The sequence below is a fragment of the Ovis aries genome, chromosome 18 (genome assembly GCF_016772045.2).
Source record: "Ovis aries strain OAR_USU_Benz2616 breed Rambouillet chromosome 18, ARS-UI_Ramb_v3.0, whole genome shotgun sequence".
In the NCBI taxonomy this organism is placed as follows: Eukaryota; Metazoa; Chordata; class Mammalia; order Artiodactyla; family Bovidae; genus Ovis; species Ovis aries.
Window position 1 is genome coordinate 64,723,867 of NC_056071.1, and position 16,235 is coordinate 64,740,101.

Consider the following 16,235-nt stretch of genomic DNA (forward strand, 5'->3'; position numbering starts at 1 on the left):
CAGCCACTCCAGTAGAGCACAAGACAACTTTCAGGGGCGACAGAAAAGTTCTGCATCTTTCTGTTTTGGCCACATGGCTTCCTGGAGCTTCGTTCCCTGACCAGGGATTGAATCCACAAGCTGAAATATTATGTAGCCACTAAAAACGATGAGGTACGATCTGGAATCCAGACTGCCGGGAGAAACATCAATAACCTCACGTATGCAGATGACACCACCCTTATGGCAGGAAGCAAAGAGGAACTAAAGATACTCTTGATGAAAGTGAAAAAGGAGAGTGAAAACACTGGCTTAAAACTCAACATTCAAAAAACTAAGATCATGGCATCCGGTCCCATCACTTCATGGCAAATAGACGGGGAAACAATGCAAACAGTGAGAGACTTTATTTTTGGGGCTCCCAAATCACTGCAGATGGTGACGAAGCCATGAAATTAAAAGACGCTTGCTCCTTGGAAGAAACGCTATGACCAACCCAGACAGCATGTTAAAAAGCAGAGACATTACTTTGCCAACAAAGGTCCATCTAGTCAAAGCTAAGGTTTTTCCAGTAGTCATGTATGGATGTGAGAGTTGGACCATAAATAAAGCTGGGCGCCAAAGAACTGATGCTTTAACTGTGGTGTTGGAGAAGACTCTTGAGAGTCCCTTGGACAGCAGGGAGATCAAACAGGTCAGTTCTAAAGGAAATCAGTCCTGAATATTCATTGGAAGGACAGATGGTGAAGCTCTGATACTTTGGCCACCTGATGGGAAGAACTGACCATCGGAAAAGGCCCTGATACTGGTAAAGACTGAAGGCGGGAGGGGAAGGCGACAACAGAGGATGAGATGACGGGATGGCATCACTGACTCAGTGGACATGAGTTTGAGTATACCCTGGGAGTTGGTGATGGACAGGGAAGCCAGGCTTGCTGCAGTCCACGCGGTTGCAAAGAGTTGGACATGACTTAGCGACTGAACTGAACTGAACTGAATAAAAATGAAAAGGCTCTTAGCCTTTCCACTAAACTCTGGAACAAGATAAGGATGCCCACTCTCACCACTTTTATGTAACATAGTATTGGAAGATCTAGCCACAGCAATCAGACAAGAAAAGCAACAGATAGCCAGACTGGAATGGAAGAGGCAAAACTGTCATTATATGCAGATGACATGATACTATATAGAGAAAACCCTAAGGACACACAAACTACAAGAACTGATTCAGCTCAGCAAGGCATCCACCCTCTCTTTCCGGTGGCGGAGTCTGGAGAAGACGCACAGAAATGGCACCTCACAAAGGGAAGGAAAAGAAGGAAGAACAGGTCATCAGCCTCAGCCCTCAGGTGGCTGAAGGAGAAAACGTATTTGGTGTGTGCCACATCTTTGCATCCGTCAACGACACTTCTGTGTCTCCGATCTTTCTGGCAAGGAAACCATCTACCGTGTAGCTGGCGGGACGCAGGTGAAGGCTGGCCGAGATGACCCCTCTGCATATGCTGCCACGTTGGCTGCCCAGGATGTAGCCCCGAGATGCAAGGAGCTGGGCCTGACTGCCCTCCACAGCAAACCCGGGCCACAGGATGAAACAGGACCAAGAGTCCTGGACCAGGGGCCCAGTCAGCGCTCAGAGCCCTCGCCTGCTCAGGGACGAAGACTGGGCGGATTGAGGATATCACCCCCATCCCCTCCGACAGCACCTGCAGGAAGGGGGATCGCTGTGGTCCCCATCAGTGAACAGATCTCCTCAAATTATTGCTTTCTGTTAATAAATTGTTTTGATGTAAAAAAAAAAAAAAGTTCAGCAAGGCAACAGGATACAAGATTAACATACAGAAATTGGTTGCATTTCTTTACACTAACAACGAAATCCCAGAAAAGGAATATAAACAATAATCCCTTTTAAATCACATCAAAAATAATAAAAACAAATCCTACCAAGAAAGTGGAAGGCTTATATGCTGAGGAGTATAAACATTGATAGGACTTCCCTGGTGGCCAGTGGCTGGGAACTGCCTCCCAGTGCAACAGACACAGGTTTGATTCCTGGTCTGGAAAGGTCCCACTTGCCTTGGAGTGACTAAGCCCACGACCCTAGAGTCCCTGCCCAGCAACAAGAGAAGATACTGCAATGGGAAGCCCGGAACTGCACCTAGAGAGCAGCCACCACGCGCCGACTAGAGAAAGACTGCGAGGGCACAGCGACGGAAACCCAGCACAGACAAAACAAACAGACAAGTGTTTAGAAGTCTAAATCACATAGCTACCTGAAAAAGGCAGAGAGAACACGGAAGATAAGTTGTTCACATTCAGATTCCATTCATTTCCACCAAACCAAGGCCTGCTTAAGTGGAATTTGAGCCTTAAGGCATGAAAATGGAGTTCAAATTCACTTTTTGTGCAATTCTAAAACTGTCACACCCAAATCCAACTATCTGTATTAACACTGCTTCTAAAGATCTTAATCAAGGCAGGTGATAAGTATCAGAACTACGTTGTCTTAGTCGTTCAGTCGTGGCCAACTCTTGCGACCCTATGGACTATACTCCACCAGGGTTCTCATCCACAGGATTTTCCAAACAAGAATTCTGGACTGGGCTGCCATATCCTTCTCCAGTCAGAACTAAGGGGCAAGTTAATTACTAAGTGTAACTCTCAACTAGAGTTTAAAAGAGGATTCAGCTTCTAATTCCTACTCTCTTTGAGAGAGAAAGTACTTCAAACCAAATCACTAAAAACAAGGTCAAGATCCTTCAATAAAGAAGGCTGTACCAAACTAATTAGTTCATGCACTGTGGGAAAAATGGTGACCTGAATTACTAAACATCATGAAAATACAAAAAGATGTAAAATTATTCATAAACTCATAAAAATGATCATTTTGTAATGTGTAGAAACACTATAACTACGCTGTGCAGCTGGGACTAGCAGTGTTGTGGGTCAATTATACTTGAAAAAATACAAAATTTTAAAATTTAAAGTGCACCCTTTGGGACTTCCCTCATGGCCCAGTGGCTAAGACTCCGAGCTCCCAATGCAGGGACCCTGGGTTCGATCCCTGCTCAGGGAACCAGATCCCATGTGCCACAACTAAGACTCCACACTGAAGATCCCGCATGCTGCAGCTAAGACCCAGTGCAGGCAAATAAATAAACAAACAGTTTTTAAAAAACAAAAGTTTAAAAGATACAAATCATAAAATGCAAATGTTAACATATAGATCGTGTGTGTGTACTATGTGTGTGTGTGTGTATATATATATGTACATATATGCTAACATTTGTGATTTTTGACTGGGATCCTGGAAAAAATAAAAACACCTATCGTGGATATTACTGGGATAACTGGGGAAATGTGAGCTGTAGACTGCATATTACATGACAGTATTGTATCAGCATGCTCTTTACTGTGATTATGTAGGAGAATGTTCTTGTTCTTAGCAGATACTTGCTGAATTACTAATGGTGAAATGTAATGATGTCTACAGCTAACTCTCAAAAGGTTTAGTAAAAATAAATACATAACGGAGAGAGACAGAAAATGCCAGAGCACGGTGAGACAGTACACAAACACAAGGCAAGTGGAGCATCTAGGTGGAGGGTGCACGGATATTCAGTGTACTCTTCTTGCAACTTTTCTGTAGATTCAAAATTTTTCAAAATGAATAGCTGGGAAGGAAAAAAAAAGAATACAGTAAAAAATAATGTGTATATAAGTCCACACTATACATAAAAATGCAAAGCCTTTGGTAGACCTTGTATTCTAACTATTGCTTTGGGTGCATTACTGAAAAAGATAATCATGTAAACAATATCTAAGAACCTCTTGGACTTCGCTGGTGGTACAGTGGGTAAGAATCCTCCTGTCGATGTAGAGGACACAGGTTCAATCCCTGGTCAGGGAATATTTCACTTGCCTGGGAGCAACTACAGCCTGTGAGCCGCAGTTACTGAGCCCGAGTGCTCCAACTCTTGAAGCTTGTGCACCAGAACCTGTGCTCAGAAAAAAGAGAAGCCACCACAGTAAGCCCAGGCACCACAACAAAGAGTGGGCCCCACAGGATATAACTAGAGAAAGCCTGCCTGAAGCCATGAAGACCCAGTGTAGGGAAAACTTAATTATATGAAGAAAATAAGAATGTCTTGGCAAGGATGAATGAGATGAATTGTTTTAAACATTTTTGTTACACAATTTATGCCATATACCAATTGCCAATTGACAATCAGGATACAATGCAAATTTAACATCATAACTACACCCAACATAATTTAATCTTTTCACAGCAAAACAGGTTGGAATTTTTCTGGACCTCAGGTTCACAGCATAAATGACAAGTATATCTGTACAGTAATGTAAAAATAAAAAAGCAGCCCATTCTAGTTGATTACGCTTGGATTGTTCATAATCCACAAATTGAAGCACAGATAAATATGGTACCCCTCACATTTTCAAGGATGACTATCTCATTTCATAACTTCCCAGCAACGCTCTGTTACTGAAAGGCTCTTCCAAAATTTCTGTAAAGAAGTTCTGACAAAAGCAGTACTGCTGCTGCTGCTAAGTCGCTTCAGTCGTGTCCGACTCTGTGCGACTCCATAGACGACAGCCCACCAGGCTCCGCCGTCCCTGCGATTCTCCAGGCAAGAACACTGGAGTGGGTTGCCATTTCCTTCTCCAATGCATGAAAGTGAAAAGTGAAAGTGAAGTCGCTCAGTCGTGTCCGACTCCTAGCGACCCCATGGACTGCAGCCCACCAGGCTCCTCCATCCATGGGATTTGCCAGGCAAAAGTACTGGAGTGGGATGCCATTGCCTTCTCCGAAAGCAGTACTACCTGACCCCAAAATAATAATAAAGTAAAATACACAGCCCAGCTTTCCTCTCAACTGCCTACTAATCCAATGACAATAAAAGGTAGGAAGCCACACTGTAACCGCTCACTACATTACTGCCAAATGTTTTCAACCCACCATTTAAAAGAATGAAAAACTCCCCAAACTCTAATGTAACCTCGCACCAAAATAAACCGCAGCTGGACTCGGGTCGACGTTCTGAGACCCCTCACAGCCCGACCAGCCCTGAACCCCTCGGGCTGCCCCCTCCGGCTGCCCCCGGGGACGCGGGTCCCCGACAGCCCACCGAGATTTGGGGTCCCCACACTGCCCACCTCCCACGCCCACCGAGGGCCTCGCGAAGCCGGCCCCCACCCGCCGCCACTCGCCCTCTGGTCCCGCCCCTCGCGGCTCCACTCAACTCTTCATCCTGGATGCGGAAGCCGGCGACAACCCGTTGCGGATACTGGACGGAGAAGAAAGGGATAGAAAGTGTGGGCCCTGGCTTCCACTCCTTAGAGCCAGGGTCCCGAACTAGGACCTCCGTGGTGGTCCCTAAACGGAGAGCGTTAGGATCCAGCCGCCATGTTGTATCCCTGTCACCCTAGCAACCGTCAGGTCCACTACCACTCCGAGGCCGGAGACCGCGCGTGCGCAAAACGACCTATCGGCGCCCTCTGGTCCTACATGTACGCGTGCGCAGTATGGCCCGCCTCCTCCCTCTAGTTGCTAAGCAACCCTCCTCGCAGCCTTAAGCTGGTCCCGGTTTTTGAGTGTAGGCGGCTTTCTCTGGGATCGCTCTCCCCAGCAGTCCTGAGAATTTAGTGATTCGGGACCTAATGCCTGGACGAAAGCCTTGAGATTTAACTGGGCTGAGACACACTAAATAATTGTCAATTGATACCTTTTCTTTGCAGTCCCATGTTACAATTGAATATCCATTGACTGTAGATAATATAGTCCTGTGATTCAAGATTCAAAAATATCAAAAACAGAACAGAGTGGAAATCCTCCTTCCCACTGTTCTGTCCCCAGTTCCTCTCCGCATAAAGTAGGTAACTCATAAGAGATCTTTTATTTTTTTTCCCTCTTTCTTACACCAGTGGTAGTCTCGTATAGACTGCTTTGTATTTTGCATTTTTTACTTGATACTTTAACTTGGATGCTTTCCCCTAACAGGACCCAAAGAGCTTCATTATTTTATTTAATGGCTCTTCTAGTTCATGGTTGTCTGTGTGCACGCTCAGTCGTGCCCGACTCTTTGCGACCCCATGGACTGTAACCCACCAGGCTCCTCTGTCCATGGGATTCTCCAGGCAAGAATACTGAAATGGGTTGCCATTTCTTCCTCTCGAGGACCTTCCTGACCCAGGGATCTAACTCTCACCTCCTTTGACTCCTCGATTGACAAGCGGATTCTTTTACCCCTGAGCCACCTGGGCAGTTCCACTTCATGGTTGCACCATCTCTTGTTTAACTGGTTCCCTGCTGGACATCTCAGTTGTTTCTAATAAGCTGATCTTTCACACACTGCTGCAGTGACCAGCCCTGAACATACATCATGTTCCATACGTTCATGTATACCCGTAGGAGAAATTCTTCAAGTGGAGCTGCTGAGTCAAAAAGTTGTTGCTGTTGTTGTTCAGTTGCTAGGTAGTGTCTGACCCTTTGCAACCCCATGGACTGCAGCATGCCAAGCTTCCCTGTCCTTCACTGTCTCCTGGAGTTTGCTCAGATTCATGTCCCTTGAGTTGGTAATACTATCTAACCATCTCATCCTCTGCCTCCCTCTTCTCCTTTGCCTTCAGTCTTTCCCAGCATTAGGAGCTTTTCCAGTGAGTCACCTTTTCGAATCAGAAGGCCAAAGTATTGGCACTTCAGCTTCAGCATGTCTTTTTGATAAATATTCAGGGTTGATTTCCTTTAGGATTGATTGGTTTGATAACCTTGCAGTCCAAGGGACTCTCAAGAGTCTTCTCCAGCACCACAACCTGAAGGCATCAAAAGGTATCTACTTCGTTTTGGTTTTTTTTTTTACTTCACTTTAAAAATTTGAGTCAAAATTCACATAACATAGAATCAATCATTTTAAAATATGACATTCAGTACATTCATGAAGTTGTGGAACTTTATCTAGCTCCAAAACATTTTCATTGCCCCAGAAGGAAACTCCAAACCCATAAATCAGTCTCAAAAACATGATACTAAGTGAAATAAGCCAGACATGAAAGGCCACCTGTTGTATGATTCCGTTTACAGAGTAATTCCAGACTGGACAAATCCATGGAGACAGAATGTAGATACAGGCTTCCAGGGACTGTGGGAATGAGAGTGACTGCTAACAGGTAAGGGATTTCTTTTTGTGGTGTTGACAGCATTCTGGAATTAGATAGTGGTGATGGTTGCACAACTTTGTAAGTCTAGTAAAAATCGCTGAATTGTATGTATTAAATGGTTAGAATGGTCCGTTATGTGAATTTTATCAAGTAAATTGAAAAAAAAACAGGGTGATTATTGCTGGTATTGTTTTTTTTTTTAATCAAAAGAGCTTTTATTTCATCTTTAAAATATCACAAATGAGTCCAAAGAATCATCTGGCATCTTGTGGTTTCTATAGCCGGACCACCCAGAGCTTATTCATCAGCCTGCTGAACTGTTCCTTTTTCAGAAACATAGATACCATCCAAAAATTTTCCGATATCCTTGTGGCTTGCTGAATCTGACACAAGTTCCATGTGGTTTCCTTCAAGACTCGACTCATCTTCCTGGGCTTGAGGTACTGTATAAACAATGTCTGGCCTCTTCTGAACCCTGTGGATGTATTTTCCACCCCCGAAATTTTCAGATTTCAGCAAAAGAACCATTCTCCTGAATAGCAACATCGATGGGGAAGTGAGCACACACAGACCTCATCTTGTAACAGAGGCCCAGCGTGACACTTTTGATCATGTTCTGTACACGACTACAGATCGTGCAAACAGTAACCAGTTCCTTTTTATTTCCCCACCATTTGTCAACTTGGAGCCTCTTTTTTTCTTTCCAAGGAGACTGAATGCTACATTGACGTGATCAAAGTCCCTCCACTGAGCCTCTGGGGCCCTTCACTGTGCGTCCCTTCCGAGTAAGCGCAGAGTCATGACTTAGCCGCTGAGCGCTGCTGCTACTAGCTCAGAGTCATGTCGACGTTTCTGGAGCGCCGGCAGTCCAATTGCTGAGAATGGTCTACATGCTCGCAGTGGATGAGGTGTGGGTATTACTGTGGGTGGTCCTGTCCTTGTTGGCTCTGAAAAGTCACATCTAATCTCTCCAGATCACTGGAATTGATTTCTCTCTTCTTTCTTCTTGTGGTCTTTCCCCTTACATGGGGACTTGTATTTAAGTCACATTGATCTCTCTTTCTTTCTCACATTGTCTTTTTCATATTCCTTTCTTCTACCAAGGTAGGTTCTAAGCTTCTTAGCCCACCCACCTGTCTTATCTCTTCTGCAGGCGGAAGGACTTTCTGGGTAGTCACTGAATACCTGTTAAACGGTGAACCGGTGAATGCATTTTATGTCATCATCTGGATCTTCTATTCACCACTGTGGACAATTAGTAGTGAAATCCTGAAGAAGCCCAGGGGGGTCCTGATCCTGAGGAAGGGTCACAGCAAGGCATCCCCTGTAGGCAGACACAGCCTTGGTGCTCCTCCCCAGGTGAGCAGGGGCTATTGGACTTCAGCCCTCCAGGCCACGAACACCAGCACCCTGGTCTGCAACCTGCACTTCGAACTTGGAGGCCTTGGGAGAGGAGAGTGGAAGGGCCTTCGGAGTGGAAGATCAAAGGAAACAAACAGGGACCTTAGCAGGAAGGCAGAAAGGGAACTGTGTGAGATTTTGCCTAGAGCGGAGGTTCTCAATCTTTAACCTGCGCTGAACTCACCTGCCTTCAGGTGATTCTGGACTCTGCAGGGCCCCAACCACAGACTGCCTGAGTTTGTCATTCTGGGGTGGCATTTGAAAATTCATGTCTTGGGACTTCCCTGGTGATCCAGTGGCTAAAACTCTGCGCTCCCAATGTGGGGGGCACACAGGTTCCATTCCTGGGCAGAGAACTAGATCCCACCAGACTCAACTTGAAGACCCAGTGCAGCCAAATAAATAAGTATGATAAATATTAAAAAGAAAGAAAATGTGCATCTCCAACAGAATCCCAGGTGATGCCGCTGCTGCACTTAACGACCATATTTTGAGACCCACTAGCTCATTCTTTCTTTAATTCTAAGAAGGCTAGGAAATGCTACTTCAGAATAGCCTGGGAAGTCTTTCTGTAGAGTTCATACACAGCAGGCTCAGCCTTCTCGGGTTTCAGGTGTGTGGCCTAGGCCCTTGCTTGTTTAGACCACTCTTGCACTAAATGACAAAGGAAGAATGGACAGACGAGAAATAATGGGCTGCGAGCTCCTCCAGGGAGGGCCCCGCCCTGAGCCCCTTGCCCGCTCAGCACATACAGCCACCAGGGACATGTCACATGCTCGGAAGATGCTTGTGAGTGAAACCAGCCTGCATCCTTGGAACTCTGCTTTTAAAGCTCTGCATGAATAGCACCTAATTATAGCCACTTGCGCCTTTTGACTCATTCCAAAACTGTTCCTCAGACAGTTCATCCTGTATCCCAACATTAGCTTTTCCCTAATTTCCAGTCTCAAGAGATTCAAGCTATGTTTAGCAGACAATCTGTTTCTGCTGAGCTTCTTAATTAATGTTCAAAGCAGGAAATGGACAGAAGTTAGAAAAATTAGGAAAGACAGAAATTTCACACGTTAACCTCGGTTAGGTGGATGAAACGCAAATCTACCTATGGATATTAGAAATCAGATTGACTTTAGAAAATAAAGGAGTTCCCTGGTAACCTAGTGGTTGGGACTCAGCGCTTTTGCTGCTGGGGCCTGGGTTCAACCCCTGGTTGGGCAACTGAGATCCCACAAGCCATGTGGCATGGCCAAAATAATAATAATAATATAAAAATAAATAATAAATGTATCTCAGAGGAAACTTAGCAAGAGTAGGAATGTGAAATAAGAGCAAGAACATCAGCCATTCAAATGACATGAAGAATGGCAGTTAACCAAAGCAGTTACAAATGAGGTTGTGGTCAAGTGTGGATGCAAAGCAAGTCAATGTCAGGCTAAAGAGGAGTCCAGGCACTTTTCCAACAGAAAGGCACATGGAACAATAGATTTTTAAGTGGGAAAAAACTTTTCCTAAGAAGAGAATAGAAAAATTTTTAAAGTGGTAGGAGAGTGAGCCAAGTGAGTGACCCCAATCAGCGAACCAAGTGGGTGACTCCAGCCAAGTTACAGGGCCAGTGTTTCCTCATTTCTGAACAATGAGGATAAAAATACCCTCTGCAAAGAGTGATGCAAAGAGTGAAGAGTAGATGTGATATCTCTGTCTCTCTAGAGGATATTGTTTGATTTTTGCCCAGAGTCTGAAACCAGGCAAGACCCTGTAGGACTCCTGGGCACAAAAGCCTTTCTGTGTCCCCCTTTCAGTGTCTTGTTTGTAGGAAATAGACGTCATTCAGCCTCCATGACCTCCCCTGAGTCCCAAGGAGCAGGTGCACACGGTTGCCAGCTAAGGGAAGGGAGGAGATGTGGAGACAAAGGAGGAGCAGGCAAGCCGAAGGGGGAATGGCGGACATAGCAGGTGCAAATGGGCACATGTAGAATGAATGAACAAGGTCCTGCCGGATAGCACGGGAAACTACGTTCAATATCCTGTGATGAGCCATAACGGAAAAGAATATGAAATAGATTGCACATATATGTGTGCGCGCGTATAACGAGTCACTTTGTTGTATAGCATGAGTGCGTCCGTACTAAGTTGCTTCAGTCATGTCTGACTCTTTGTGACCCTATGGACGACAGCCAGCCAGGCTCCTCTAGAATACTGGAGTGGGTTGCCGTGCCCCCCTCCAGGGAATCTTCCCGACCCAGGGATCGCACCCTGTCTCCTGCATTGGCAGGTGGAGTCTTTACTGCTGAGCCACCAGGGAAGCCCATTCTTTTCTACTTCACCCAGAACTCTGTCTCCAAAATTTAATTTGGTGTCAGTGTATGGAGGCTGGATTCTGCATCAGGTCTAAAACAGGCCTGGCAGAGAGCAAATGTTCGATACAGGTTGTTGACTAATCAAGAAACACCATCAGCTGTCACCTGCGCTGTCACTCCTCCGTGAGGAGGGGCAAGCCAATTTCCGGCGAGTGTTGAGCATCTAGGGCAAACCTTGGGCTTCCCAGGCGACTCAGTGATAAAGTACCAAGTGGCGGACACAGGTTTGATCCCCAGGTCAGGAAGGTTCTCCTGGAGAAGGAAATGGCAGCCCACTCCAGTATTCTTGTCTGGGGAAATCCCATGAATAGAGGAACCTGGTGGGCTACAGTTCGAGTCACACGGTTGGACACGACTTAGCAACTAAACAACGATAACGAGGGTAAACCTTAATCCTTGATAGGGAGGAATTGAACAGGCAGACTGATGGGTTGTGGAAGTCATATGGCCTGTTGTTGGGGATCCAGAGAGGGGAAGGTCTTTACCAAAATCACCTACTCACTGGCGGCCCCCTGGGCTCTGACCCGGGTCTTCCCTGTGCTTCTCCAGCTGTTGTGTCTAAAAGAGACCTTTATAAAAGCTCTCCAGTGCACGCACGTACTCTCAAGAAGTACATTTTCCAAGTCCCTTGAATCAACCTATTTGCTGTAGCAAATTAGAAGCAACATCTGAAAAGCCCTTCTGCTTGTCTATTTCTCTTTTGTATTGTCTAACAGCTTTGACATAGTACATATTGTACAAGGAAGCATTTCGCTTCTCTTTTTCCTTCCCTTCTTTCTTTTTTTTCCAGAATCGGCTGGCAAGAATTCAGCTTCAGTGTTGAAAGTGCTTTGCTCTCTCTTTGTCTCTGCGCACCAGGGCCCCGAGTCAAAATGAAAAATATAAAAACGGGACTTCCCCGGTGGCCCAGTAGTTAAGACTCCCCGGCAGGATCATGGGTTCAATCTCTGGTTGGGGAACTAAGATCCCACAAACCTCGCTGCATGGCCAAAACAGAAAAAAAAAAAAAATTTCCAGGACAAAAGGACACGTTTCCAGATCGAAAAGGCCGTTAAATGCTCAGCACAGTGAATTTGACATTCATTTAACAAATGGTTACTTGTATGTGTGCTGTGCCTGGTGCTGTTCTAGGAACCTGGGGTCCATGAGTGTGAGGTTGGAGGGAGAGATGAGTGATGCTTCTGCAAGCTGGGGCGCATCCAAGAATGCCAGGAAAGCGCCAGGAGCGTGGGAGCGGGCCCGGAACAGGTTGTTCTTCCTCAGAACCTTCAGAGGGAACCAACCTCGAAGACACTTTGACCTTGGACTTGTGGCCTCCAAAACGGTGAGCGAATAATTGTGTTGTTTCCATCACCCGGTTTGTGGGATTTTATTATGGCACCTCTAGGAAATGAAGGGACTTCCCTTGGTGGCTCAGATGGCAAAGAATCTGCCTGCAGTGCAGGAGACCCCAGTTCAATCCCTGAGTCGGAGAAGGGAATGGCAACCCACCCCAGTATTCTTGCCTGGAGAATCCCATGGACAGAGGAACCTGGCAGGCTACAGTCCAGGTGGTCACAAAGAGTCAGATACGACCAGGTGACTAATACACGCTCTGAGAGGAGACGAATACAGTGGTGCCTTTATTTTCATACCAAAGGTTCCAATTTATAAACAGAATGACACGTTTTATAAGTTGATTTTAAAGCAAGCAACTAAAATCTGAGATAGTTGCGTGCAACAGAGCACCCCCTTGGATATTTAAGAACCCATGTAACTATACGGGTTTAATTCTGATCATGTGTGTGTGTTTTTCTAACTCAAAGATTGAAAATTAGGACTTGTTTGTCCTGGAAGCCCTGTAAGATGGGGTGAGAAATGGCCGGAGAAGTTCAGACAGGTTTGAAGAAGAGCGCTGCAGCCTTCCGCCAGCACCGGACTCCGTGGAGCCCAGGCACCCAAGTGCGCAGCTCCCTACGCGGTCTAGGGTGCCCCCTGCCGTCTATTCTTAGTCACTGCGTCTCCCGACCTTGACTCCTGGGTGGCCTTGTCTGCTCAGGAAACGTGGCTGGAACAACCACGAAAGAGGGTGATGAGGCTGTGGCAGAAGAAAGCGGGGAAAGGAGCAGGTTAGGGGGGGTCTTTCGAGCGGCTGTTACTCCGGCTGTGGGATTGCTCGATACAGTACAGGATGCCCAGCTGAAACCGAATTTCAGATCAACCGCATACTGGTTTAGTCTGCGTGCTAAGTCTCTTCTGCAGTCGTGTCCGACTCTTCCGACCCCGTGGACTGTAGCCCGCCAGGCTCCTCTGTCCGTGAGATTCTCCAGGTTAGAATACTAGACTGGGCTGCCACACCCTCCTCTAGATCTTCCCTCCCAAGGATGGAACTTGCTTCTCTTATGTCCCGTGTATTGGCCAGGTGGGTCCTTTACCGCAAGGGCCACCTGGGAAGCCACTGGTTTAGTAGAAGCATGTCCCAGATAGTGCACAGGACAGACTTATGCTAAAGTATTTGCTAAGTCTGGCAACCCTATCAGGGCTGGGCCAGAAAAGGACAGTTTGATCTCAGAGAAATAACTTTATCTGACTTAGTTTTAAAGTGTTAGATAATTTTGAAATTAGTTCGTGTATCCATCTTGTAACTGAGAACCCTCTGGGGCCTTCCCGGGACAGACGCCCTCCCCCATGTCCTCTGGTCTGGCTTCTCTTGGAAGCGCCTAGATAACAGTATCTGTTGCACAGCTCCTGAGTTGTTTACAGGTGCGAACAACCACCACCAAATGGAAGGAATTAACTTCTTGATGACCATGAGCGCAAAGCCCCAGGCCTACTGATGCTTAAGGAGCGAAAAGGTTAACCCCGTGACACCATCCCGTTACCGCTATCACCCAATCAGAGAACTGTGTATGAACTCATCACACACCCCATGATGCCACCTCCCTCACCTGGCCTTTAAAAATGCTTTGCTGAACCCCACTGGGGGGTTGGGGTATTCCGACCACCAGCTCTGCTGGACTCCTTGCTTGGCTCCCTACAATAGATGTTACCCTTTCCTTCGCCATAACCTGGGGGCAGTAGGTGGGCTTTACAGTAAACAAACGAGGGGACCCAAGTTTGGTTCAGTACAACCTGACTCCTATTTATTAATCATGTATTATTCCAGACAGGGTGCTAGGCTCTGGACATTCACCTGTAAGCAAAATGGGCGGGATGCCTGCCTACAACTCATCGTAGGCAGCTCACTCTACCCTCTTGGCTTACACCGATCTATCCTTGTCCTTCAGAACACAGTCAAGCGTCCCAGTCTCCAGGAACTTGTCCAATCAACCCTCCATTAGCACCACCGTTTAATGCACTCAGCACGGCACCTAAGCCCATCTAAGCACTAACGTGTCTTTGCCAAACCTGTCCATGCCTTAAGTAAGGCAGAGTTTTTCCTCCTCCCTCCTTTTGAAGATGTCTGGAGATTGTCGTCATTTCGCCCTCTTTTGTTAACCAGCACATGAATAAATCATGAAATAGCTGTGGAAGGGGCACTGTGACAGCCACTGCAAAGGCTAAGGTCTGTATGCAAAAAAAAATACAAACAGAAAGTGCTGGGAAGACAAAACCCAAAGACGTCCATTCCCCAAGCCGTGTGTCCCCAGGGTCTCTCGGTCCCTGAGAGGCCCTAGCTGCCTGCGCTGATGCGGCACATGTCTGAGCTCCGTGAAGACCAGATTAGGTCTGTTTTGCTCACAGCCGATTTCCGGGGCTTGGGGTATGGCCAGGCTGAATGAGGATGTTTTGACTGAGTGGCTGTTTGTCCACACTTGGTTCTCCAGCCCTCCTGGTGGTGAGGTAAAGAACTTCACATCTTTTCATGATATTTATTTTTTACTTCTATTTAATTAGAGGATGATTACAATATTGTGATGGTGTCTGCCATACATCAACATGAATCGGCCATCGATATACATATGTCCCTTTCCTCTGAAACCTCCCTCCCCATCCCACCCCTCTAGGTTGTCACAGAGCCGGGGCTTTGGGTTCCCTGTGCATCTTTTCATGACATTTATTTTATTTATATTTTGGCCACACCTGGAGGCTTATGAGATCTCACTTCCCCCACCAGGAATCGAACCTGGAGCGTTGCCAATGACGGCTCAGCGTTTTAACCACTGGGGAATTCCCTACTGCACATCTTTTCAATTAAATCTGTTCAGTTAAGATTGACTAGGCTTGGCTTCTGTTGCTTGCAACAGGGAACCTTAATGAGACATCTCCCGCGGGAGCACTTTTTTTGGGTGATCAGACCAGAGGCACAGACTAGGTGAAAGCTGGAGCTCCGTGTCTGCGCTCTGGAGCACCTGCTCATTAGCGCAGGCAGCTCGGGCCTCTCAGGGACCAAGACACCCCGAGGACACACGGCTGGAGGAATGGACGTCTTTGGGTTTTGTCTTCCCAGCACTTTTCTGCTGTTTTTTTTTTTTTTTTTTTTTGCATACAGACCTTTAGCCTTTGCGGTGGCTATCACATTGCCCACACAGCTATTTCATGATTTATTCATGTGCTAGTTAACAAAAGAGGGCAAAATGACGACAATTTCCAGACATTTCCAAAAGGAGGGAGGAGGAAAAACTATGCCTTACTTAAGAAACATTGAGGAACCACTTAAAATGACATTTTCAATCACTTAGAGATATACACGTAATAGAATGTTCAGTACAAAAAGCAACATAAAAATTATTCTCTTTTTCACAAGGTTGCATATATTTAATACACCGTCCAATGAAAACAGATTCGCAGGAAGGATGCCAAGACCCCAGTAGCCATTGTTTCTCGGGGCGGTAGGGAATTCGGAGGTTGTTTGGTCCTTTATCTGGTTTTCTGCATTTTCCAAACTTCATTTAGCAGTGCCCAATGCTCTTGATTGGAGAAGGCAATGGCACCCCACTCCAGTACTCTTGCCTGGAAAATCCCATGGGCAGAGGAGCTTGGTGGGCTGCAGTCCATGGGGTCGTGAAGAGTCGGACACGACGAACGACTTCACTTTCACTTTTCACTTTCATGCATTGGAGAAGGAAATGGCAACCCACTCCAGTGTTCTTGCCTGGAGAATCCCAGGGACGGGGGAGCCTGGTGGGCTGCCGTCTATGGGGTCGCACAGAGTCAGACACGACTGAAGTGACTTAGCCATGCTCTTGATACACGAAGTTTCCACGCTGTGAGATTGGCAGTGATGAATAAAAATAGCACTGAGTTGGAGAATCCTACTCCCCAGTTAAGAAGTTTCAGGGGCAGCTTGCATTTGTCCAGTGAAAGCCTCCAGTTCGCTCTAAGAAGTCTCCTCCCCTCCCCTTAAAGGCC

General features: G+C 46.4%; 1 protein-coding gene and 2 pseudogenes across 3 annotated transcripts in view; 1 reads left to right on the plus strand and 2 right to left on the minus strand.

Annotated features, from left to right (window-relative positions):
- Positions 1 to 5,422, minus strand: part of MOK (MOK protein kinase) — a 44,831-nt gene extending 39,409 nt beyond the window's left edge. For all 3 annotated transcript variants that reach the window (XM_027957425.2, XM_042235520.1, XM_015102057.3), the window contains exon 1: positions 5,236 to 5,422. In XM_027957425.2, the coding sequence (XP_027813226.2) occupies positions 5,236 to 5,242 (7 nt within the window). In that variant the 5' untranslated portion in view covers positions 5,243 to 5,422. The remainder of the gene's footprint in view (positions 1 to 5,235) is intronic.
- Positions 1,229 to 1,734, plus strand: LOC101120699 (small ribosomal subunit protein uS11-like; annotated as a pseudogene).
- Positions 5,423 to 7,446: 2,024 nt separating the features above from the next.
- On the minus strand, positions 7,447 to 8,820 carry LOC101120956 (large ribosomal subunit protein uL6-like; annotated as a pseudogene).
- Between the last annotated feature and the right edge of the window lie 7,415 nt (positions 8,821 to 16,235).